This window comes from Corvus moneduloides, chromosome 1 (genome assembly GCF_009650955.1).
Source record: "Corvus moneduloides isolate bCorMon1 chromosome 1, bCorMon1.pri, whole genome shotgun sequence".
Taxonomy (NCBI): domain Eukaryota; kingdom Metazoa; phylum Chordata; class Aves; order Passeriformes; family Corvidae; genus Corvus; species Corvus moneduloides.
This window is the reverse complement of record NC_045476.1, coordinates 68,217,737-68,243,284: the sequence shown is the minus strand read 5'-3', so window position 1 is coordinate 68,243,284 and position 25,548 is coordinate 68,217,737. Positions and strand designations below refer to the sequence as shown.

General features: G+C 42.2%; 1 protein-coding gene across 2 annotated transcripts in view; it reads right to left on the bottom strand.

Moving 5' to 3' along the window:
• The window catches only part of MBOAT1 (membrane bound O-acyltransferase domain containing 1), a 56,895-nt gene extending 31,604 nt beyond the window's left edge, over positions 1 to 25,291 (bottom strand). The window contains exons 1-3 of one of the 2 annotated variants that reach the window (XM_032114403.1): positions 25,152 to 25,291; positions 2,461 to 2,606; positions 1,863 to 1,940 (exon numbers count right to left, since the gene is read on the bottom strand). In XM_032114403.1, coding sequence (XP_031970294.1) covers positions 1,863 to 1,940; positions 2,461 to 2,606; positions 25,152 to 25,241 — 314 coding nt within the window. In that variant the 5' untranslated portion in view covers positions 25,242 to 25,291. The remainder of the gene's footprint in view (positions 1 to 1,862; positions 1,941 to 2,460; positions 2,607 to 25,151) is intronic. The other variant, XM_032114414.1, reaches the window with a different exon arrangement.
• Positions 25,292 to 25,548: the final 257 nt, after the last annotated feature.

The following is a 25,548-nucleotide window of genomic DNA, read 5'->3' as shown; positions in this document are numbered from 1 at the left end:
GGTGACATTATTAATTACCTCTGGACTTCTGGGCTTTGCATTCAGTGAGGACATGGGAAAAATACCTCCTTAACACGTTATCTTGCTGGTGCAAAATGCTAGTGACTGCTGTAGACAGGCTTGCTTTTTATAGTTCACATTTCTAAATAATCTTAGAAAAATTATAAGTAATCGTAAGCAGGGTTCCTGTTTAGATATTAGAGAGGGGTCTCTTCAGGAAATAAAGGAAGTGTTGGGGTTTTAGTTTAGTCTGTTTTTTTCTCTGTTAAAGGAATTTTCTCCCATATGCATGTTGCTAGGGGACAAATAGCTGTACTTAAGAAAGACAAAAGGGGAGTGGGGCGGACCTGGCTACTCCTTTGTCTACACCTGGGTGTGGGGTCAGTTCGCTCTGAGCGTCCGGGGAGAGAAGCTGCAGAGAAAGGAGCTGCTGCTTCTTTCTTTTTGGCCGTTCTTTCTTCCTGCTGGAAACAACGCCGGGACCCCAAAAGCCGCTTTCCCTGCCCTGCTGGAGACCGGGCTGTGGCTGCCCTGCTCCGCTGCTGCTTCGAGCTTTCGCTACGCTGTAGCCCTGCTCGCCCTGCCTGCCTGGGCCTCCGTGGGTTTTTCCCATCTGGATACATCTCGTCTGCCACCCGGGATTTGCGTTCGTCCCTGCTGTTTCAGCCTGCTGTTCCTGAGAGTCCGGGATCGGCTGCCCAGGGGTTTGTGAAGCCTTTGTCCCATCCCTTCCCGGGATCCCCGGAGCACCGGTGCCGCGTGCTCCCCGAGCTCGCTCCGGAGCGCCCCCTGCAGCCGCGGGGGAACCATCGCACCTGCCCTGCTCACCGGGAGCCGCCAGCGCCCCTGCCGGCTGCGAGCGGAACTGCACCCGAGGGGAAAGGGCCTGACAGCCGAGAAGGCTGGGACTGGGTTTGTGATTGCTGTTACTGCCAGAGTTGTTGTTGTTTTGTTTGACTGGTTATATACATATATATATATATAGTAAAGAACTGTTATTCCTATTTCCCACATCTTCGCCTAAAGGCTCTTGATTTCAAAATATAATAACTTGGAGGGAAAAGGGGTTATATCTGCCACTTCAAGGGGGGCCTCTGCCTTCCCTAGCAGACACCTGTCTTTCAAAACCGAGACAGGAAGGTGAGATGATTATCTGAACATCGGATTCTCAGACAGCCCTGGCCTTGAAGGCAAGTGAAGAAAGGGTTTCTGTTCCCCAGCCCAGACTGATGTGGATTCTGAGCATTCAGCAGCAGCTACAGAAACAGTCAGACAGTGCAGAGACAGAAATCACCTGTAACACATCCAAACCATAAGCTTCTACTTCGAAGCAATAGGAGTTCTGGTATTTTTCACTTTTTCACAAAGCCCAGTACCAAAAGCAAGACCTTATTTTGTGGATCACTAAGCTAAGCTGCCTCAGTGACCTTATTTGAACTACCTAACTCAAGAATAAGTGGAAAATACCTGAAGGCCAAACAGCAAGGGGAAAAACACATTAAAAAGGATTATCAAATGCAATCTGGAAGAATACAAGACCAAGGAGAACATGACTTCATTACATTTAAGAGAGCAAAGGTTGGCCATAAATTATTAAGCCTGCAAAAGTCAAATTTTGAAGCCAGCAATTTCATAGGAAAATGCAATACACCAATCCAAAAAAACCACAAATTGAGATTACAGCTGCTTCTGTAACTCCATGAATAAAGCTCCTGCAATTCCATGAACAAAGCTCCTGCAAGTAACTGGGAAAGAGAAGAAGGAAAGAAGAGAAGGTGGTTCTAAAAACTGCTCATGATTTTCCCTGAAAGCAGAGAAGGTGTCCAAGGGGCAGCTGCAGACTTGCAGCCACATAAGCTCACCTGTGGATGTTGGGAATACTTGCCATATTCATAATGCCATAGTTCATCATCACCAGGACAAAAAGATGGATGGAATACCTTGAAGACAACAAAGTGAGTATTTAGATAATTTCTATGTTACCTGGAAGTGCTGGTAGTTCAGAGCAACAGAGTATTTTCCCATGCAAATAACATAAATGTGATGTCATGTCAGGGTACCAGTAAACCCAGATTACCACACCACGTCTTTATAGCCTAACTATGCAAAACAGACTGATACTGATTGAAAGATATTATCCATGTTTCACTGAAAGAGTAGCCTGGCTCAAAGTGCCCATTCCAGTGGGATACATCTTTTCCAGAAGACGTATCTTCACAGCAGACTGGTGTGGCTTTGACTTCCAGAACAAACATCACAAATTAAATTAAATACTTTACTTAAAAGTATTTTCATGAGTCATTTTACTTTGAGGGTTTGGAATGGTTATGTTGGTTAGGTTATTCTTTTTAAGATAGCATTAAGAGCCTTAAGATTAAAAATATGCAATCCAGAAAAGCTGATACTAAGTTTAAAATTATTTTTACCCAAGCCTTATCTAAATGGTGACAAAATACTCACCACCCAAAGCAGAAGACAGCAAAGTATATTCCAAAGAGGGTGGCAAATGCATGGCGAACAGCAGAGCTGGCATGACTGGGACTCAAGTAAATACGAAACCAAAATGCAGCCAAAAGCGCAAACAGTTGACAGGCTACAAAATTGATCTGTAAAAGACAAGCAAAACGAAAAACTGTTTTGATTCTTGGAGGAGGAGGGGAAGGATTCTCTCTGATCTCATAACAGTTAAAGAGTAGAGGCAGGAAGAGGGGGGGGAAATCGTGAGCTATGAATCTTTTGCTTCTCAGCATTCTCACTTGTGAACTCGTGTGGAAACTTTTCTTGGCCAGTGACAGAAGGGATTAAACAAGCACACAGCCACCCAAAATCAGACGAGGAAGGGCAGGCTCCAGCTACCCCAGGGTAAAGGTGGGGCTCTGGTGGTTCTCTCTCTTCTTGGAGGAAAGCTCTGCTCTGCTGCCAGCCTGGCCCAGGTGCAGGGCCTATCATCCCCCTTTTCAGTCCTCTTGGTGAGAGGCAGGGGCCAGGAAGCAGTCTGGGGCTCTGAAATATCACCCCTGTACCAGACTTTCCCCCACCCCAACACTGGGACAAAATCAACTGATGATCAATCAAAATCCTGATGTGACAGTGCGCACAAGCAGTGAGAACGGGGCAGCCGCCGTAGCTGAATTCCTCCACTCCACAGCATCTTCCACACAGATCTTCCAACTCGCCATTTTTTGTGGTTTGAGTGCAAAGAAAACAACTTTGCTCTACCATCAAGCAGACACCTAAAGGAATATGCTTCTCAAATGTTCTTTGGCTACTGCATGTGAAAATCAGTCTGGCCTCGCTGCAAGGAGGTAGCGATGGCAGTGGGAGCACAAGACATGCGGAGGGCAAACAGTACAGGACTAGAGGCTTCTCTTGTCAGACACAAGGACAAGCAAAAGCTTCAGCGTCCTCCAGAGCAAAACCAACATCATGTTGCCTTCTTCAAGACACCTTCTCTTTGACAGCCTCAGCAAAAATCCCAGAAGTCAGAGGAAAAACAGAGCTCAGGAACTGTCTCTAACAGGGCAAATACAGCACTGGGATACAACATCCTCAAGTCCAACCTGGACCCTAGACAACTGGAGCTAAATTCATTTATTCAGTTGCAGTCCTGTTTTTTTTTTTAAATTTTAATCTTGCTTTTTTTTTTTAAATTCACCCTTGAGCTCTCCAGCAGCAAGTCATCCCAGACCAAGCAAAACTAAATAGGCTGCAACATATAAGCAATCACTTGGATTAGAGGATTATCCAAAGCTATCAGTCCAGGACAGGATAATATATCTCACTTGGAAATGCTCTGACATGTTGGCTGTCCAGGGGTGGTTGGATTCTGCCAGGCTTGTTGTCAAAAACATTTACAATGTGTTTAACAAGATACTATAGCCCCAAAGTGCTTTTATTCTGGTGGCCTACATCCAACATGGTGTTAGCTGTTCATGCAAATGCTTTCATTAAAGGTTTGTTGGCTTCATTGGTGCAGTTGCTTTATTTCAGTGATGCAGGCAGTCATGCAATAGAATAATGAAATAATTTAAATACTTAGGTATGCTGAATTTTAGTTCTTTGGAGCAGAGACAGTATCAATTTATTTCTTGCTCATGCAAGCAACCAGCATTTATAACAAATAGTATCACAGAACTATAACTGAAGCAAGCAATTCCCATTTTTAGTGGAAGATCTATAGAGTAAAAGAACAAAATTGCACTGGTCTCACAAAACCCAGATGCTGTAGTAGAAATCCTGAACTTGTCTGTTACCATAGAGTTACATTCCAAATGCTAATACCTCGCTCCCACCCTTCCACAGACAGAGGTGCAGCAGAAATCGCTGAAGTCCCTACAGGGCTGCTCTGATTGCATCCTTTCTAAGCAAGTTCCCAAGACTGATGGGTGCCAAGTCATCAGTGACAATTCAGTGAACCTTAATCCCCTCCATCATGCTCCCACTTAAGGTCACCTTAGCATATCCAGTGCAGCTCTTCCCTGTGGCATGCAGAGCTTCCCTGATTTAGTATAAAGAAGGAAAGTGCAAAGACTCCCAGGAACTGATGTGGCTGATTGTTTGAAAGACAATACCCCCCTCTGTGCAGCGTCACTCACGGAAGCTTTACACCAGTAAAAGCCATCAAGATAAGCAGGCGTTTGCTTTTTACTTTCATCCTGCTCTTGTATGCCCAGTTTGAGATGCTAAGGATGCTGGGATCTCAGAGGTTCACACACACAGCACAAGGCAAGTGCAAGATCCCAGATCTGACACACTTGTAATAGCATTTAAACAGCTAAGGCAGGGAACGACTGGCGGCAGCAGGAAAAAAATGGCAGTGACTTCATCAGAAGCTACTGCCCAGCAAAGGACAGCTGAGCCGCCTCACGGGCACGCACTTCGCCATCAGCTCCTCTGAGCACATGTTACCTGTGCTGTCAACCACGCCACTATCACACCTTCATTTGGTCGTGCAAATTAACCAAGACAATTCCTTCTCTGTACTCTTTTAGCAAGGGTTGGTGCAAAGCCTCGTACCAGGACAAAAGCAAAGTAGGTCGCCCTTATGTTTCGATCAGTTTTTGGTTTATAAGGGTGGTTTCTGCAGAGCAGCCAAACATCACAGACCCAATGCACTCAGCAAGCAATAATCTGGCAATAGACCAGATCTGCTCTGTTCTACACAGAGGAATAGAGGGACACAACAGCTTTTCATATAAATACCTCCTCTATTTAGTTATTTCTATGCACTGTTTTAAACACATGCAGTGTTCACATGCATACACACAAAGGCTGGCAGTTCATCTGACAGCGACTTTACTGCATTCCATTTGACATTAATTTTATTCTTCATTCTACATATTTAAGGCATCCAGTAAACAGATGCCTAAGAATTTAAGAAATGTTGTGCTGCATCACTAGTGAACTAAGTCACACTTTCCTTCCTTTCCCTTTCCAAAGAGAAAAGGGTTCACACTATTCCCTTTTGGTTATTTCCACTGTTGCTGAAAACACTTCATAAACAGAAAATTGAGGGCTTCTGAACACTGATGAATGGTGTCCAGGCAAAAATAACACGGAAATAAAAATTATATGCAAGTTAACCCTTCTCACCATTGCAAGTCATTTGACCTGTGTTTTTAGCTAGTCACATCTATTCAGTATTGCCACCAAAATTTTGCACATCTGGTTTCAACTCTGCTAGCAGAAAGGAAACACCTTTGCTTTTTACAGTCACTTTCTTCCATGCTCTAGAGAGTAAGATGCAATAAAATTAGGAATCAGAGCACATGATATGCTACCAAAAGAAGACTTCCTTTCATTTTCCATGATTACACACTGGAAAGACAGAAAGGCAGTCTCATCACAGTATTCTGCAACGACATCTGGAAGACTTGTATCTGAGTCACAGCCAGCTGGAGACAGCCTTGCAATGCAGAAACAAGATATCCACACTTTTGGAGAGAGAGAATCTGAAACAGTTCCAGTGCAACCGAGTCGATCGTTATTGTTGTCTGGTTAATGAATCCTTTAATTCTTTATTAGTCTCAACTTTAAAAGTCTGGATGGATCCAGAGCAGGTATGAACAACAAAGGACAAAGTAAACTGTAGTTCCTCCCTTTATTCTTTTAAATTCTGTATTAGCAATAACTCAGAAGTGACGTTTAGATTGCAAATCTCAGTTTTACACAAATTTAGCAATCAGGTCAAACCAACCCACCAAGCACCCATGATGTTGATACAAGAATAGCCAAACACAGTGGTTTCAAGATCCCCCTACTGAACTATGCTATAATCCAAGCCCTTAAAGGTCAGTCCCATCTGCCTTGAGCTTTTGCATGTCCTCACATTTTTAACAGGGTGAAACTTGGCAAACATTGGACTGGTACTATAGGAAGGGAAAACACTAACTCCTAGGGATTTGGAACCAGCTTTTCAATCATCTCCATCAACAAGCAGGGCCTTTTTTTACATAGGAAAGTCATCTCTTCAACTTCCTAACCACTCTCAGAAGAAATCCATGAAATTTTTTGCTCAGTATTTCATTTGATCCAATTAACCATCTGCAGGTGGGCACTTCTAAGGGCAAATGCCAGTTGGCAAATCACAAAATAAAGGTTTCAAATACCTGAAGTTAAATAGGTGCATCTAAAAATCTCACCCTTCGGAGCACATGAGCCCAATGTCATTAACACTGAATAAGAACAATTATCACTTCTTGTTCTTCGAGCAAACTGGCTCCATGGTGAAGGCTGGGAATGGGAAAAAAACCCAAACAAAAGTAGTAACTTGTCAAATCCCTGTAACAGGAAAGCCGTGGAGCCATAGAGGATTTCCAAAGAGAGAGGCAAACGTGTTGCTTGGTGCATTGAAAAAATACTGAAAAAAATCCCATTAAAATCTTAAAAGGAGAAAACAGAAAGTGCTTTTCCTAGCTAGAAATTCTTGAGACAGGAAACAGAAAATATGAGAGGAGACAAAACCTGACTATACACCTTTCTACCAAATCATTACAAAGAGTCTTGGTCACTACTTATTGTAGTTGAAGGTAGGCTACTAATAAGCCACTTCAGGAAGTTTCATTTCTCCTCACTCCACAAGCCTTGCATCTGCAAATCTCCCAGTTTAAAAAAGTGGCAATAGACATTCGAGAGTTACTAGATCACACTCTAGGAAGAGATAGTTAAGTAAAAACACATAGCCTCTTATTTTAGGGCTTTTAACCTTTTCCTTATAGTTAAGTATCAGAAGGAAATATCCTGCGTTCTGTTTTGACCACAAAAATAATTTGTTTTTCCTCTACTACATTTTTCCTCCCTTAGGCTTGCAGAAAATCTGATCTCACTTTCCAAAAATCTAGGAGGATATAACAAATTGACCGCGCAGTTCTCTCCAAACTCCAAATGGCAATTAAGTCCATTACACAAACCAGACATTCCTCTCTAAGCAAAATTCCCATTAATGCTGTAATTCCTTCACTCTGACAATCACTATGAGCAGTCACACTGCTAACTTGCCCCTTGTTGGATGACAAGGTGCTGGTGTGTCCCCAACAGCACAGAATCTTTGGATAAAAACCAGGCATGTTGCACATTCACACACATTCACAGACAGAGGTATAAGTGCGTTACAGCACAGCCAGGCTGTCAGAATATTCCCAGCTAGCATCCAGGTCATGTCCATTTCAATATGCAGCAGATGATGCACACAGGTTATAGCTGTGGCAGAGGATACCTCTACTTTTATTACAGGCCTTGCACTTAGCAGCCAAATGAGAGAAAAAAGGTTTAAATCTGCATTTCATTTGCTGAACAAAAGTGTAAGAACAGAGGCCTCTCATGGTAGCTCAGTATAAAGATGAAGTTACAGCTCATGGTCAGGGTACTCTGTTGCCAAGCACTAATGAGCAACCGAGCACTAGTTTTGGGGACTGCTACAAGGTTTTTATCTGGTAAATTAGCATGTCTCCTCTGTTCACAGACTTACCACAGATGACCAAACAGCTGTTTTTCTGTATTTGGAAAAGCATGAAGAACCTTGCTAATAGAAACTACTGACAGCAATAGCAACTCCTCAAGTCAAACCACTATCTGTGGAGTACAACATCACTTGGGTACTACTTTGGAGAGGGGACACCATAATAAAGCATTCCACTCTGCCAGAGATCAGCCCCATCTTCCAGGATGATGTCTTTCTTGCAAAGAATAAAGCAAGAACTACAGAAATGCAGTAATTTGCTTTCCATGTTTAAAAGATTATTTTGCACATATAACCAAAGATATCTGGCAAACAACATGTTTAAGTTCACTTTTCTGAAGACATTTCTACTTTGATGTTGAAAACCAGACCTGCTGTTATTACAGCATTTCGTAACATCAAAAGTGTGATATTTAAAAGGGGCATGTTAAGAATGAGAGATGGAATAGTCTTTAATCAGATCTCAAAGATATCTGATACTTGCTGAAATTTCTCAAAATATTTTGATCTTCCAGACTATTTTTATGAACTATAAGGACAAATAGTCTCTGCAGAGATCACTTAGCTCTACACAGGGAGGGGACAAGCACCCCCAAAAAGGAGAGCAATATCATAGAGACCATGTCAAGTTTCCCACTGCTAGAATTCTGACTTAGGCGTCCATGAACGAAAAGGATTTGTGTAACATTGTCTGTGCAGTTCCCCTTATTGCCCACAGTGGTATTGCTTTGCACAGAACTCTGAGAGCCAGCACAAACAGGCGTTTGTAAAGGAAGCAGAACTGACTGTCACTTGCAGGATTCTGTATTTTCTGTTTATAGCCAGGCACTGTGGACTGCAAACAGCATGGATCAGAGAGGAGACAAATTAATTTACATTAGGGAAATACTGATTCCACTGCTGACATGTCACATCTCCAGTACTATACAGAAACAACTCATTTCTCTGGCTTTGTGTTGTAGGAGTCCTATGGAAGATTTTGGGGGGACAGAAGCAAAGGCTTAAAAATAGAATTTCTCTCATGGGAGAGACAGAGAGAGAAAAGCGTATATGCATGACTAATTTAAGATTATTGTTCTCTTCAGAAGCAGCACTAAGTTGTCATAGCCTTGGCTTTTTTTGTGCAGTTGCATGCAGAAAATGGAGTTGGTGAAGTAGAATATACAAAACTGACAGTATTTTGGCTTGTTGTGCTGTTTTCCTGGGTAAATTCTGTTTCCCTACTTACAAGGTCAAATATCCTTCCATGATTTAGACTGTAAACTTGAAACAGATGTTCTTTCTGGATTACCTCTGTGAAGCCACTAGCAGAATAACCACTAGCAGGACACAAAATACAGTTATAGATTAAAACCTGAGTCATCAAGAATTTTAAAAGACATTTAAGTCAAAAGTAAGCTTGAGAAGTCAAATCTGCATCATGATGCTAAGTAACACTCCCATACATTTACCTTTGATAAATTTAATATGTGGACCTGACCCAAAACCGGTTTTAGCTCGTTGTCAACAGCTCTCACATTGAGCTATAATGACTCTGTATGTTGAACAGATGTTTAAGCAATGATCATTTATGTGCAGCAATGTTCTGCCACTACCTGTAACTCATTAATTACTGCTCTCTCAGCGAGTAATGCCAAATGACAAAATTCCCTTGTATCTAAGATATCCAGCACTAATTCCCACCTGTAAGAGAAACAGCAGCAAAATCAAACAATCTGGAGCCTTTAGTCATTCTGGTGGTTCTTTTAAACCAGAATGCCTTTAGGTTATTAGATCTGTTTTGTTTCTTCAGACTGCTCAGCAGTGAGGTACCACACTAATTACAATACCTTTAAGTCCAAAAAATACTTTTAAAAGAATAATTTTACATATTTCTGTGCAGGTGGAGTATTGCACAGTATTACATGTCAGACATGTCTAAAAGCAGAACTACAGCCGGCAGGTCAGAATATGGAGGGTATTTTAATAAGAAAAGGAAAAGACGAGTGAAATCTTGTTATCCAAATAAGAAGTTTCACACCAAAAAAAAAAAATCCGAACAAGCAAAAAAAAACCCAATACCAGAACTACCAACCTTGCTTCCTCACAAAATAGTGACTTGGATCAAGTACTTCTGGGAGGAAAGATGGCATTTTGTATCATCTACCCTCCTTGGTTATGCATAGATTCATACTGATGAAGAGGGAACTGACCGACCTTACCACCATATTACTGCATCGCTCCAGGTCTTCTGTCAGGCGTGCTCAGAAGGCCCCATTTAAGCGTATGTGAAGTTAGGAGAGAGATGCTTAAGTGAAAATTACCAGAAACAACGAAGACAACAACTCCAGGAGAGTAAAATACAACAAAGCAGACACCTGAGTCCCTGCAAAGACTTCTCTGAAAGTCCCCAGAACTCTAGGAAGTTCCCACGGTGGGAACACCACAGCACTGCTTCCCCCATCCCTTTCTAAGCCACCTGCAGGGCTCAGGCACGTATCTGGAGCTTGGATCCTTGATTTCCATAATCATTAAATACACCACTTCCCCACAAATGAATTCTTGGATAACAGATACTGACCCCAACTGGTCTTTTCAGATGTGATGAGTGCCCCAAATCCCAAACAGTTATTTCCACATCACCTCTCAAGAGCACTGCTGAGCTCCCACTCCACAACACTGTCCCCTCATCCACCACAGACAATGGATGGACACCACAGCAACAAAAAGGAAGCAGGACCAAGACAGGTCTCATTAGACATGATCCAGCTCGAGTTCACAAGCCTCAAGCACTAACTGCTCCTGAGATTTCAGCCCAGTTTCTACATCTGCATTCTTTAGTAAATAACTTCAAAGTAGCAGCACTAAGAATAGCATCATCACAGACCTGATTTTTCTCCCTGCACATTTAAAGGTTTAGTTTTTAAAAACTTAGAACATGACACAGTAAGTCAAGGACCTTTTCACTTTGTCTGTGTAACTGATAAGTACATAGTTGATTTATTCAAAACACAAGGAAGGAATACAGACAAATGTTTGTCTACCCAACCACCCTGCTACCATGTCTTTCAGTGACTTCAATGCAAATTATCTTCCCCAAACACCAATGGGGTTTGCATGAACATACGAATGGCAGGATCCTTATAGCAGTGTTTGTAAAGTCCCAATTCAGAAACACACTTAACTTTCAGGCCAGATGAAACCCTTGAGCCTGCACATATTCATCAATTTAAAAATAAAACAGTAGGCTTAAAGTGCAATCCGTCCCTAGAATGGGAACTGGCACATCCGAAATAACTTGCCCCATTCTTGCTGTTGCAATGTCTGTGCAATTCTATTTTCAGTTCCTTTTCTATAGAAAAACGTCAGTGGTCTTTAAAAATACAAACCAATACAAACAGAGCAGTTTTGTTCACATTATCCCAGTGATATCCCAGTAAGTGCACACAACAGAAAGAAACAAATATCAGTAAGGGGAAAAAAGTGCCAACTTGACAGGTTCTTCTAGGCCAAAAGAAAGTTGGTCTTTTTTTCCTCATTGTAGAAACTGTCAGCACTGTGCCAAATTTAAGCACATTATCCTTGGAATTAGTGGCTTGATCAAAGACTACACTTTTCAGACATCACAGTGGTATTATGTAACACTTTATTAGGCCCTTACACACAGAAAATCTGGAACATCCCGTATTTAAATGCTCAGTCATGCTCATAGTAACTTAAAACAAGGGCACTGTAAAAATTAGCGTATTAGGACGCGCTTAAAAAATTTATGCATGGACTTTGCTAGAGGAAAGGGTAGGTTTTATCTGTGCTAACACTCATCTCGATACCAGAGCTAGTCCATCTAAATTTCTTTTAATGTCAATGAGGAAAAAAGGCAGTTCATCTAATCCTGAAGCATAAGTCTAAAACAGGTACTTCTACTATAAAAGTACTCTAGATGAGTAAGTTTAGATGCAGAAATGTACGCTCCAGAGTTATAAACGTTATTTATACTACATGCACTAACTTTACCGGAAGCAAAAAGAAATCCCTGGATTGTGAAACTGGACTTCATTTCGTTGTAAGAAATGAAGTTTTCAAAAATGACCCATAGTTTCTCATGCTTCAATTTTTGGTTTAACACTTAAAGACACCATAAAAAAGTATCATATTCCAGAAGCTGGTATTCTGCACTATTTTAAAGTGCCTGAAACAGACCTGGGAAAAAACAAAACAAAACACAAACCTAAAACCAACCAACCAAAGAAAAGGTGCCAGGTAGGAGAAAAGCAAACTAGCACATCTACTGCTGGATGTGTGTGGAGGAGTTTTAGGGTAACAATGCTCCCACACAATGGGTGTAGTCAAACGCACTCAGTTTCCTGCTTCCCCAAGCAGGTGCTGCAAACCTCACTTCTTCCTGTCCTCTTCCTTGCCTAAGCGGTTTTCTGTCTCTGAAATACACAGGAACAGCACTTGCAGACGGAGTGAAGAATGAAGCAAATGCTTTCAGACAAGCGTAAAAACATAATTTTGGGGTACATCAACATGGAAAGGTGAAGATCTGTGTTGCTCTCTTATGCTCCAACCTAGCAAAATAAAGGGAGACCATACTCTTTCCAATAATGCAGTCAACAGAATCTGGTGAAAGAGGTACAGCTACTTTTCACAGGCAGAAGAAGACACACAAAACTTTTGGGAAGCCATTAGTAAGGGCCAGGGAAAATGCGCAGTGAATCTGCAGAGAACTTTTTGCCTTTAGAATTAGTTTTCAGTCAGCTCAACCCATGCAGATGCACAATAGAGAGATTTTTCACATGAGAAGAAAAAGAAGCATGGCACAAGGGCAGGAATACAGGCAAAATCACATTTTTCAGAGTAAGCTTTAGTCAGAACCATTTAATTGGGAAAATCAGTTTATATTTAGACAACTATATTTGCAAACATAAGAGATAGTAAAACTCAGTCTTTTTGCTTCCAAAAACAATGAAAACTTTATATATTCCAGCAGCTTGCAGAGTCACACATTTCCCCCAAGGCACTTGATTCTGCTGGCCAGCAGATTTTCTAGATAGCTATTTTCTTCATTTTTAGCCTATTTCCAAAGAGCTGTGAATGTGCTTTTTTTTTCCAATTCAAGCACAATTATCTTTGTTTCATTCTTTTGCTATTACAGTGACCATGTAGAATCAGCAAACCTCTGTTAACTGCCAGCTCCAGATGCTCACTTTCACAACCACAAAATACTGCTCCTTCCTATTGTTCTACAGTTTAAAAGTAAAATTACTGCTCTATGCTTTTCAATATACAACATGTTTATCTAACCTTCATTCATGTGGGCTGCAGATTTATTTTTAATCCCTTCAGAACCATGGCAGGAAGAGAAGACAACAACAAAACGTGTACAGTGACAATATCCTCTTGCGGCTTTTTTTCTCCTTCCTTTTTTCTGCTTGGAATTTGCAGCATACTTGCTTCATGATCGTTTATTTTGGATGGTGAACCACACCAAAAGACAAGAACATAACCTCAGCTGTTTAGTTATGCCTGCTACAAGCACCTTAAATCTACAGCAAATATCTCTGCAAGCTGAACTTTGGAGCATATCTAATTTTAGGCACTCAGCTTCAGACACTAGTGAAAACATGAAACTTGGAGATGACAAGTGCTAAGGACTTGGCACAAGTCAAACATCTCAACCACCACTAAGCTAACATATTTGGAAATCATCAGTACCTTTCAAAAAAGTCATGTTCTGAAGGAATTTCAGGGGTTGCCCCCTCAAATTAAACAAACAAATAACAAAAACTAAAAAAGCCCACATTTCCTGGTTTTCAAACTTAGCAACCAAATCAAAACAAAAACTAACAGGAAAACACACAGCATGAACAAGCATCAGTTGATGAATAAAGAAATGCAAATTTAAAAAAAAAGATATATTTGGCTTTTGTTATAAATTAATTTTATTTGCACTATACTATATTTCAGGAAAAAAGATTTGATTTCCTTGCCTCATTAAAGCCTTCTTTACATATCCCCCACTGGAGCTCTGTAGTTCTATTCGCATGCAGTACAGCAGAACTTTGGGTTATAACACTGATATTTTCCAAAGATAACTGTGATATGAGGAGGAAAAATCTCACTCATGTTTGCTTAATCACGGTATTTTTTTATTCTTGCCATGCTAATGAGTCAGCAATAGCAGAAACTTAACTTGCTTTTCTTAGGTAACAGGAATAAGTCTCACTTTTTCCTATTCAACAGTTAGGAAAAAAAGGGAAGAATGTTCTTATATTTTAAACTTATTACAGCGATGCTCCTACTATGCAGTGACAGGCAACTTACTATCCAAGAAACAAAGTACAACAACAAAATTCCAAAAACTCCAAGTGAACTCTTCTCAAAATACCCTAAGAATTTGAACATAGCCAGGTAAAAGAAATTCAACAATCCTGTAAGTTGCATGAACAACTACAATTTCCCTTTCAAGCAAGCCCTTTACACATAAAGCCTAAAACACGTGCTTTAAAAGAACTAGGACATTGCATGAGCTGCCCAGCTGGCTTCCAAAATGTATTCCCACCTCTCTATCACAAGGTTATACCACTAACATCTGGGTATCTCAGAGGTACCTTGAGAGAGCATTTCAGGTTTGATTTTTTAGCAAACTTCACTATCTCAAAATGCACATGGTGTTTTTCCCACTGTTACTGTAGCACTCAGGTGCAGATTCAGATTCGGAGAGCTTTTCAGTTTCTTTGATGCTGGAAGACACCTGAGCAATGAGCAGCACAGAATTTATATGGGACAAAGGAGAGGAGACTCGGGAGCTGGAGGTGACGAGCGACCTCAGTCCCCAGTGACCACCTGAAGCTTTTCCAGGGCACAAGCCAGTAGTTCCACCTGTCAGCAAATAAATGAGGCCACCGTCTTGTAGACAGAAATTCTCCAAGCAATTGCAAAAACATGATCCTAGGCACAGCAAACAGGCACACTTGCCATTTAGGGTCTTCTAAAATGGACACATACATCACCCTTATTAGTGACTATGCTCAAAAACTGAAGTGCCACAGGAAAAGGAAAAAGAGAAGGCGATACAGAATCAATTTTCTCCTGATAATCATTTAAACCCTAACTCAACTCTATCTAGGCGAAGAAAAACCCAGGAAGCCTAACGGAGACATCTAGGCAACTGAGGAAATGGTGCACACAAATATGTATGACTGATAAACAGATAGATAACAGACTACACACCAGGATGTCAGAACCTTATCAAAGGATGAAGGCAGACTTCACCAGACACCTACTGGCATAGCCTATTCAAAGAATATATGCAGATCACGAAACTATCAAATACAGCAATAAAGATATGCAGCTTGAACAGAACAGAGGGGAAGTGCTCAGCATATGGACAAAAATCCCCCAGCAGTTAAAAATCAGAACAGAAAAGTAAGAGGATAACCCAACAGGGGAATTCATTGGAAATCAAAAAAGGAGACAGTTACTTTTTATATAAACTAATAAATAGAAGGACAGCTGCAGCAGAGGCTGCCTGAAAGTGGGATGTTGGAGAAGTAACCTCTCCTGGGCGTTGGCTGATCTTCCCTGCAGATATCTGGTGCTTCCTGCTGTATCATCACCATGCAAAGAAACTCAAGTAGTAAATCCAGCATCGAGTCAAGGTCTGGGAGGGGGTGATGACTCTAGCAGAGTCACTAACCCATAACAGAAGTAGCCATGCTTTGAACTGTCAGCAGCGATTTGGGATGCTAAAGGCATCAGCAACACCAGAGGCTGAGCTGACAAAAAACAGTGCCTGCAGAGGCAACAAGCCCTGAAAGGAGCCAGAAAAAGAACAGGTACTTCCAAATTTAAGCTACGTTTACCCTAGAAACTCATGTCTTTCATATAAACATCCAAGTCCACACTGGCTCTGGCCAAGTTCTTTGCCTTAGCAGCCTCCTGTTGAAAGGGTTTCACAGCCAGGTCTGGACTGCATGAAAAAGACCTTAACTTTAATCACTGTTGAATCTGTAGCCTATCACATGTTTCTCTGAACATGAAGAAACACTGGGAGACAGAAGGGAACAAGTCCCTTCTTCGCTTGACCAGAAAGGTTGTGAACTCCCCATCCCTGGAGGTGCTCAAGGCCACCTGGGGCTTTGAGTAATATGGTCTAGTGGAAGGTTGCCTGGCATACGGGTTGAAGCTAAATGATCTTTTAGCACATTCTATTACTCTAAGGCCTAGATCTATTTCTTTTATGGTGCTCACATATACTTTCACCATGATCCCTCTTAAAAGTCACATTTCTAAAGCAAATCTCTCAGTTCCTTCACTTTACTTTAGCAGGTTTAAGAAATAAACTTACCCTGTAATTTTTTTCTCTTTTATCTAGTTCATATTTTCGTTCTGGTTCATGGCAAAGAACAGCTACAGTCATCTTTTGATGGACAAAAACAACCACAATGGAACAGAAATATAATTATGTCACCCATTTCCCTCTGCTCTGACCATTCTTTGCTCTAATCCTCATTTTATTTGCTGACTAGCATCAGCAGAACACCTCTGAAACTTTCTTTTTCCAAACTGCTGAGCCCATTTTCCTCTCTGCGATGTTAGGCTTACAAGTTAGGAAATAGCACTCTAGCGGAGAAGTGGCAATAAAGGAAACACAAAATTAAAATTATATTCTCTGAACAAAAAACAAACAAGTGTTTTCTCTCTTAAGAGTCTATCATATTTCACAGTGTCTCACAGCAATATGCCTACACTTTCAACATATTTGTATAAAGTAGGGAAAACCCACCCATACTCTGAGTGCAGTGTTATTGTTGCCGTGGCAACTACAGACCACAATTTTTTGCCTCTAGAGAATTAGCATGAACACAAACATACACACCAAGGCAGAGACAGCTGTGGGTCTTAACAGTGCCTACAACTCACTGTGGATGCCTAACACTGCCATCAAAAACTGAATTTAATTTTGAAAAAATGAACTTTAACTTCTCAGTCGCTGTCTCCAAACTGTCTGTCTACACTTTGCTTTCACCTTCAATACAGCATAGTTGGCAAAATATCCTGAGAAACCTTGACACGTAAGAAGTGTAAATGTCAGACTACTTAAACTCCACTTGTAAGTGAACAGAGTAATTCTAAAACTCTCTCTAAAACAGATAAATTATTGATCTATCAGCTGGAATTTGCTGGTCTAAATACTTAATACGAACCATACGAGTCAGGGATTTGAACCTGCCCTCTGTGTGTGCACACAGTCAGTACTGTACTCTCTTTAACACTACCTTGCACTGGTAACAGGGAAAAAAAACCCACTTTCACCAGTTTATAATGTCATTTAAGCCAGATGTAAAAGTTAAAAGTTAAAACTTTTCTGCTCAGTGGTCCTTTAAAAAGTTTTACTTAAAACCAATACATGAGCATGAAAACAAGCATAGGAGTTATTCCAAGAACTGTTGAAAGCAGGGGGTCCTCAACTGTGTTAGGTTTTGCCTTGTCATTTTGCCTTTCCCATTCCTGCCCTATCTGCATACCAGGGCCAAATTGCACTTGAACAAGAAACCACAAATGAAATTGCTCAAGTCCAATTAGAGCTTTGTCACAAGACCAGGGGCTATAGAAGCAGCAAACACTCACCCAGTCCAAGACAGTCAGCATTTGAAGTCTGTATCTTGGCCAGAAATGGCTATTTAGTTTTTCTAGCATTCTGCACATAATCCAAACAAATTATTTAAAAGAGTATTTTCTTGCCTCCCTTTTCCATCCCAGATGTCCCCAGCCTGATACACTCACTGAACTTAAAGACCATGGAATATAATTTCACACTGATCAAAAATTTTAAACTTGGTATTCCATAGGGTTGCCAGGTTTTTGTCTGGGATTTAGCAGCCAGATGCACACACTCAGGTCTATTTGCCTTTGCTTAAATCATCTAGGTAAGCAGCACATGCTTTGAGACAGCTTCCCACCCACTACACTGCAGGGTGTCACATGAGGGCACAGGCAAACTCCCGTTATCCAGCCACTCCGTCACCAGGTAAATGTTGAGAGTGCTCAAATCTCGCAAGGACAAAGCATGCAGAAAGAGGAAAATGAAGAATTGTTCTAATATTTGCTATTTGTTTTGCCTCAGACCAGACAGCATGGCAACACTCATGCTACAGACTGATTGATTAACTTTCTTAAAAGTTTTCAGAACAATGAGTACCATTTCCTGTTAAAAAAAAATAAAAATAATTCCAGGCCGGAAAAGCTGTCTAGTTAATACTTTGAATTTTGGTTTTTAAAATCATCTTCTATTCGGGTATTTTACTAACACTTAGAGGAATGATTGAGAACAAATCTTTGTAACTGTTTCAACATATTTGATTCAAAAATATGTTTACAAGGAATTTTTTTCCTCACATTATTAAGATTTTTTCTAAAGCGTGGAATTTTCTTATCATGAGGGAAGCCCAAAACACAGGAGAAAAAATATTCCACTCAACTCCATTAAGGATGAAACATACTGTAAGTAGACCCCATCCAAAAAACTTCTAAAAAAACACTTATGTCAGAATGTGTGCTTTTGGTTTCTTCCGTGCTCACCTGTGATTTTGCAAAAGCTGTTTAAAATACTTTAAACCGGGAAACAAAAGAACTGGTGAAAATAAACATTTCCAGTCAAGGTCATATGACGGGAGACTGATGCAATCTTGCTCTGGGAAAGGACCACCCAAAGGGTTTCCCTTCGCTGTTTTTCTCCACGTGCCATTCTCTCCATTGGCAGAGGCAGGACTGGCTGACCTGGCTGAGCCCTCTGCAGAACGGGCTGGATTCCACCTATTCAGAAGTGACCAAACAAGCCTGACCAGTGCTGTGCTCTGAAGAAACCACCAGATGAAGGTCAGAGAATTCCACTATGTCCATCTTAGCAAGTGCTGAGGTGGAGCAAAAATGGGTCTGAAGAGCAAAGCAGCGGAGGGCGAGGAGCCTCATTCCTGTGACTCATTGTCTGGAGGGTCTCCATTCAGAGGAGCTGAACTCAAGCGCTGTGTGCTTTTGAACAGCTGAGACACTGCAGCTCCCTGAGGAGCACCCTCTGGCTTCACATCCTCAGAAAGCAACCCTATGTAGATGCTCCAGGGCTACTTTGTGCCAAATGGGGATGGTCAAGGGATTCCTTCCCAAAGGATACTCCTGGTCCAAATTAGTATTAACATAAACACTGTCGCCACTATTAGTAAACAACGGTAGAAATTTTGCTTCAGGCTGTACTTTTAAGAGCAGGCCTGAGGTTTTGGAAGATCTCCTTAATGACCCTAACTAGACTATCCAAGCATCCAGGAGATGATTTTTGGTACCCTCAAGGTTCTCTGTAACTCCTGGGTCACATACAGAGGGATTTTTTTCACTCCAAAGTAAAATGTGGCCCACTGACATGTTTTAAAATCCGACTTTTTACTCGATTTTGGATAAGTACAAAAGGTTGGATTCCTGCAGTAATACCAAGCGCAGTGCTGCAGCCTCCCTTGCCCAGGGACTAGCAGCACCACTTTGCAGTTTGGCAAGCCTGCCTCCAGCGCTGCCTGTCCTTGTGAACTGTAACTGGAGCCAAGGAGCAGCCAGAGTATTAAATACCGTGCCAGGCTGGCAAATGCACTGCAAATCCCTAAGCATCAGGGGCTCCCCCGAAAACACAGAGCCAGCTCTGTGCTCAGTGCCTAGATCCCTAGGCTGGAGCCCAAGAGTCTCCATCACTACTTTAGATTTTCTCAAAATAGCTGCAGAGCACCACTAAATCAGTACTGGTGTGATTAATGTGCAGAGAAGGTTTCAGGAAACTTTATGCAGCCCTTCAACGTTTGTTTTTCCAGATCTTGTTTAACACAAATGAGAAGGAAACTGCTTAAAAGGGGGAAAATTGTAAGCAGCTGATTCCAGTTGCACTTTTGTCCCTTGCCAAATTAAAAACTTAATAGGACAGGCTTTGTTTTCAAGGCATGAGGGATGTGGAAATATTTACACTTGTAGTATCAAGACATCAGCCATAAGGTTCAAGACTGCAGTGCCAAACCAAGTGAGAACACGTTGAAAAAGGCAGCACATGTTTCCAAAGCAGAAGAGAACGTGTATTATTGCTGTTGTTGGTGATAGCTAACCTGAACAGAAAGAAATGCTTTAGGTACGGCCTTAATCTTTGGAAAGTACCATACCTCTGTCCCAGGACTGTCTCAGGAAGATACAGAATCCTGGACCTTGCACAAGTGACTGAAACAAGTTAGAGACTGAGTTTGCTCTAAATTCAATAAGAAATGCCCTGTTCAGAAGCACCTGTTTAACTGGGGACCCAAACCAGGGTCAGCAAGATTCTTCCTCTGTTCTTTGCATCATGCTTTGTCCTTCATGGCATTATAATAAAAAGCTAACAGTTCCTTTTAAGGAAAAGAGTTTTACAAAATCTAGGTACTCAAAAGTCAGAAAATATCAAAATTAAAGTTGGTTTTGGCAAGGTAAGTAATATTTCTTTATAAATGTGTTGAATTCAAATTTATTTTTCTTACTGTTTCTCAAATAACTAAAATTTACATGGCTCCATTTTTTTGCAGTTGAGTGTGTTAGGCAGGGAGACAGTCAATGTAACACAGACTGCTGCAATTCAAAATGGAAATGTAGAATTTTCTAATGTAAAATGACTGGCATTAGGAAATTGAAATGTAGCATAGTTCCCACCAACCATGACAGTTGTTACCTTTTTTTCAGTTAAAAACCTGATCCTAACCGCACTTAAATCTTTAATAAACTTCCATCTTCAGTTATTTCGCTTCGGTCTGTAACAAATTACCTTTCTTTCCTCAGCACTACATTTTCTAATGTCTCTATTGACAACCATTAAAGGATCCTGAAAGTTCACAGCCTAAAGTCTGCTGAGTTCCTACAAAGTTAGTTTTTTATTTTACTTTACACTGCCCAAAAAGTGGATAAGAAAACACATGCAAGGAGCTTTGGGACTAACAGATCTGCTGACTAGTTAAATCAGAAAGCAGAGAAGTAAAACTGAAGTCAGACAGCAAAAAAAAAAGAAAAGTGTTAACAAAAATGCTAACAAAACCATCCCTGATTTTGGGATCAGAATACATGCTGATTTTTGTAAAAGGAAAAAAAGATACAGATACTTTTTTCTTCTTTCTCCTTTTTTAAACTGGTACACCAGCATGCTTTGGGCAGACAGTTATTCAAACTCAAGGAATGGTGGAATGACATCTTTAATACTCCAACTATCCCAAGACTCAGAGGCATGTCCCCGAATCCCTCCACAGTTAGTTTTTTTATTTAAACTGCTGTCAAAATATAAATATGCAGATGACCTACAATGAAATAATTAAAATGAAAAATAAATGAAAATTAATTAAAATGAAAAATTTTTCATTCCCATCAGCAAAGCCAAAATTAAGTTCAAGTGAACATTTTTTTTCCTCTTTGCAGAAACATGGCTGACCTCACCAATGAAACACTTAAGTTAAAAGCCCTCTGATACAAACATGAGAAGACGCTCATACAGTTTTTTGAGAGAGTTTCCTCTGAACATATTTCCCTCAAAATCCACAACTTTGGTACTGTCTGACAATAGGTCAGGGTAATAAGGCCTGTCAAAATGTAAAGTTTGTTGTACAGCAGTTGACCATTTGCACTAGGGTTGCTACTTCTAAAGCAATAGGTAACCTGGCATATCAAGGGTTCTACAAAATAACCTTGAGAAGTGAAACTTTTTAATTGTGTATCTTAACCCTCTGAGCCTGAATTACTTCTAGAGAAGCCTAGAGCTTAGGAAGGCATGGTAAAACTACATATGAATAAACAATGCCATTAAATTTACTTCTAATATTGCTTTAAATAGTATATTTATTTCTTCACAGTATTTTTACACACACACAGCTTTGTTTACATAAATTACACTATTAAAAGTTTAATGTTTAACTTTCCATATTTCACTGATTCATGGTAGAGAACTATATCCCAAAATTGGTGATTTGGGGCATTTATAACAGAAAAGTGTATACTTTGCCAAAAGTCACTGTATAAGCAAACTGGAGAGATGGCATTCGAGCATCAGTGATTTGGGGAATACGTGAAATGGAAATAAAAACCACCCCAAAATTCTTTTGCAAATGCTGCTGAAGGAATGTCATTGACCTACACAGATATTTTTAGAACACAAGTCAGCTAAACTTCAAAGTCTGATTTCCTGGGATATGAGAATGAATTGAACACAGAAAGTCTTTTCATCCTCTTTCAAGCTCATTAATCTTGTTACCAAATATAGCACTTCTTAAAAAATAATATTTCAATGCTAAATTCAAAGATCAATCATCCGTTAAAGAGACATGCAAATACACACTGACACAACAAGACTGTTGTAGCATCTAAAGCAGAAAACACCACGATGCTCTCATGCAGTGCACTGTCTCCTAAACAAAATGCGAGGAGTCTGCCAGGTACACAGTGCAGATAGGGACTCCATCCTCTGTAATTCTGTGCTGCTTTTAAACCTAAGTTGCAATTTTTTAATTAAGAAAACCACCAATGTGAAAAATGACATTTTTATAGTCATCCATGCTTCCCATAGTGAGTGATACAACAGATGCTTCTTAGATGACAAAACATTTTCCGGTTACCATTATCACAGCTTTCTTGCCTCAGTAATGAAAGGCTAATGATTACAACTTTCATTTCTCAGACCTTCAGCTCAGCTTTTTTCTGGTCTTTTACATAGAGTGAAATCTCTCTCATAGCACAGTTCTCATGGAAAACCATCTCTATAAAAAAGGGACAAGCCCTCTGTTCATTTAACACAGAGGCAGACACACACATGGCTTTCACATACCACAGTGACCTGGAGGACTTAACTCTACCTTTGCCTCTTGCTCTTCAGGCACTTCCTCGCATTTTTGAAGGTTCAGGGCCAGCCACAGGGAACTGGTTGCCAGCCATATGTACCAGAGGGAGACTGGGGCTGTCACCATCCAACAGGCTGAGCACAGAGTGGCAAACCAGAGATACCTCCCCTGCTGCAGCCTGGGCGCTGAGCAGAAGGTACAGAAAGCCTCTCAGCACTGCAGTAAGGGACTCATGTACAACCAGTCCCTGCTCCACATGGGATTCAGATCTGGCAAAATTGTCTTTCAAACACAGAGCTCCATTCTGTGCAGAGGAGCAAGTGACTGAACTTTTCCCCCTCCAGCAAAACCCTCTCTCATTCTAATGAGGAAGGTAAGCAATCCACCTGGCAGAACAACTGTGTGAAAATGTTTTTATTTTGCTTTTGAGGGCCTTAGCACTGCAGGTCAGAGTTGAGACTCATGTGATTTGAGGGAACAGTGGTGGCACAGTGCTTCCACACACAGCCGCGATCTGGATATGTCCTATTCCAGGACAGCAGAAATCCCTGATGCTTGGCATGGTACAGCACACTGCAGTCGGGGCAAGAGGAGTGGGGGAAATTTTTTAAAAGTATCAATAGCATAATCTCACAGGGACAATTAAACAGGGGGGATTTTCAGGTGAGGAAAGCTCTACTTCATTGCAGCTATGCTGCAGTTCTGTGATGAACCCTAGCAAGGAGGGGCTCCTCCTGGGCCATCACTGCCCCATGCCACTGGAGCAGGCAGGGCCAGCCACAGGACAGCACCTACGCCTGCACACACACTCGCACAGCCCAGTCACACTGCTGACCCCAGAGCACATGGGCCCTGCTTACTGCTGTGGGCTTGAGACACAAATCACTGAACACGAAGTGTCCACCAGCAGCACCCATGAGAGCAGGGCCCAGGGACAAACACAGCATGTAACCAGACACAGTGAAGCATCCTCAGGCCCAGAACAGCATGAGAAGAATTTTCTCCACAGACAACACCATCTTTGTGTCACCTTGGCTGAATGGAAGGACAAGATTTTGAAAGCTTAGAAAGAAAAACTGCAGTCTGTCAAGACTTCATTGTTTGGTAACTGAGTCAGCCTAACACTGTATGTATGCTGTGGCACCACAAACAAGCTGGAACAGTAAACGTTTGCTATTCCTGGTTTCTGTGGTGCTCCTGTATTCATCAATCATGGCATGGAATACCTCAAAAGAGAAGCTATCACTATTCATGTGCCTTCTCCTAAACTAATAGCTCACAGATAATTACAGGCCTCTATTGTTTGACTGTTTTCGTGTTGAGCAACAGATCTCTCTTCTTGCATCAAAACCTGTTTTCTGTCAAAAAAGGGGAAACTGGCATGGTTAGATGAAGGGGTTTAATCTATAAAATTACATATTCCTTACTCAACTTTAAAAACAAACAGTAGTAAAAAATGACACATAGCACCACTCACTCTGCAAACAGAAGAAAGCAAATAAATCTCAATGTTCTGTTGATTTTTTACCAAGCACACCTCTGCTGCCCTGGTTTCTTGGAGCACAGCTGAACTTCCTAGGAGCTTGGTGGAGTCTTTTTCTGGTCAGCACAAACTTCCAGACCTAACTTCCTTGTCGCTGAAAGAATGCAGGAAGGCAGCAGGTGCATGCAGGCTTGAGAGACAATAAAAGGTGGGGGAGAGCAATATTTTTCTGCCTGTTAGTGGTAAAGTTAATTAGGACACTATAAACAACTATAAAACACCACCACAGCCAAAAATCTATGATGCTGTTAATGATTTAATGCAAACTCGCCCGCCCAGAAGACCATTTGTGCGTGCGTCTGTGTGTTCTATCTCCATATATGCACTTTGCAATTCCATCAGGCACTTGGACTAGGCTGGAAGTGACTTCTAAGCCTCCCTTCTACAGCCCTGTAGGCACGAAAGCAGTGCCCGAATGTAAGCATTCCCTACAGGGCACCCCGCACCTTCCCACGCTGTTCCCAGAGGTGGCCCAGCACCCGAGCTCCTGAAGCATTCCAAACTCTGCCGCAGTCAGCCCAGCACCGTGACTGACAGCATCCAGCAGCATCCAGCAGCGACTTCTTGCGAGAGCAGGAGAAGCGCCAGGCATTGCCGGGAAAAATGAAACGCTTCCCCGGTGACAGCAGCCCGACCCCCGCCCAAACCCGCTCCTACCGCGGGCTCTCCGCTCTGCTCCCGAGGCCCTCGGGCAGACACGGCGTGACAGCGACGGACCGCCCGTCCCTGCCGGCCGGAGATCCCCGCCGAGGATGCCGCCTGGGCCCGCCGCTCCCGGCGCGGCTCGCAGCCTCACCTGGTCCAGCGGGATGCCCAGCAGCGCGCTCAGCGGGTGCAGCAGGGTGGAGCCGGTGGTGCGGTGCGGGGCTCCGGGCGGCTCGGCCATGCCGCATCCCCCCGCCCGCCGCCGCACGGCCCCGGCGCCACCTGCGCGCACCTCCCGCCGCCGCCGCGCCCGCTCCGCGCCGCGCACCGCCCGCCCCGGGGCCCTTCGTGGGGCGGGGCCGCCGCCGACGGCCGGGGCGGGGCGGGACGGGCTCCGGGGGCGGGGAGCGGGGAGCCCTCGCCATCCCCGGGGCCGCATCTGCCGCCTCCCGCCGCCCGCGGGCGCGGTGCCCTGGCGCGGTGGCACCAGGCTCGCCGCGGGCCCCGCGGGCTCCCCTCGTCCGGGTGCGCACAGACAGCTGCAGCGG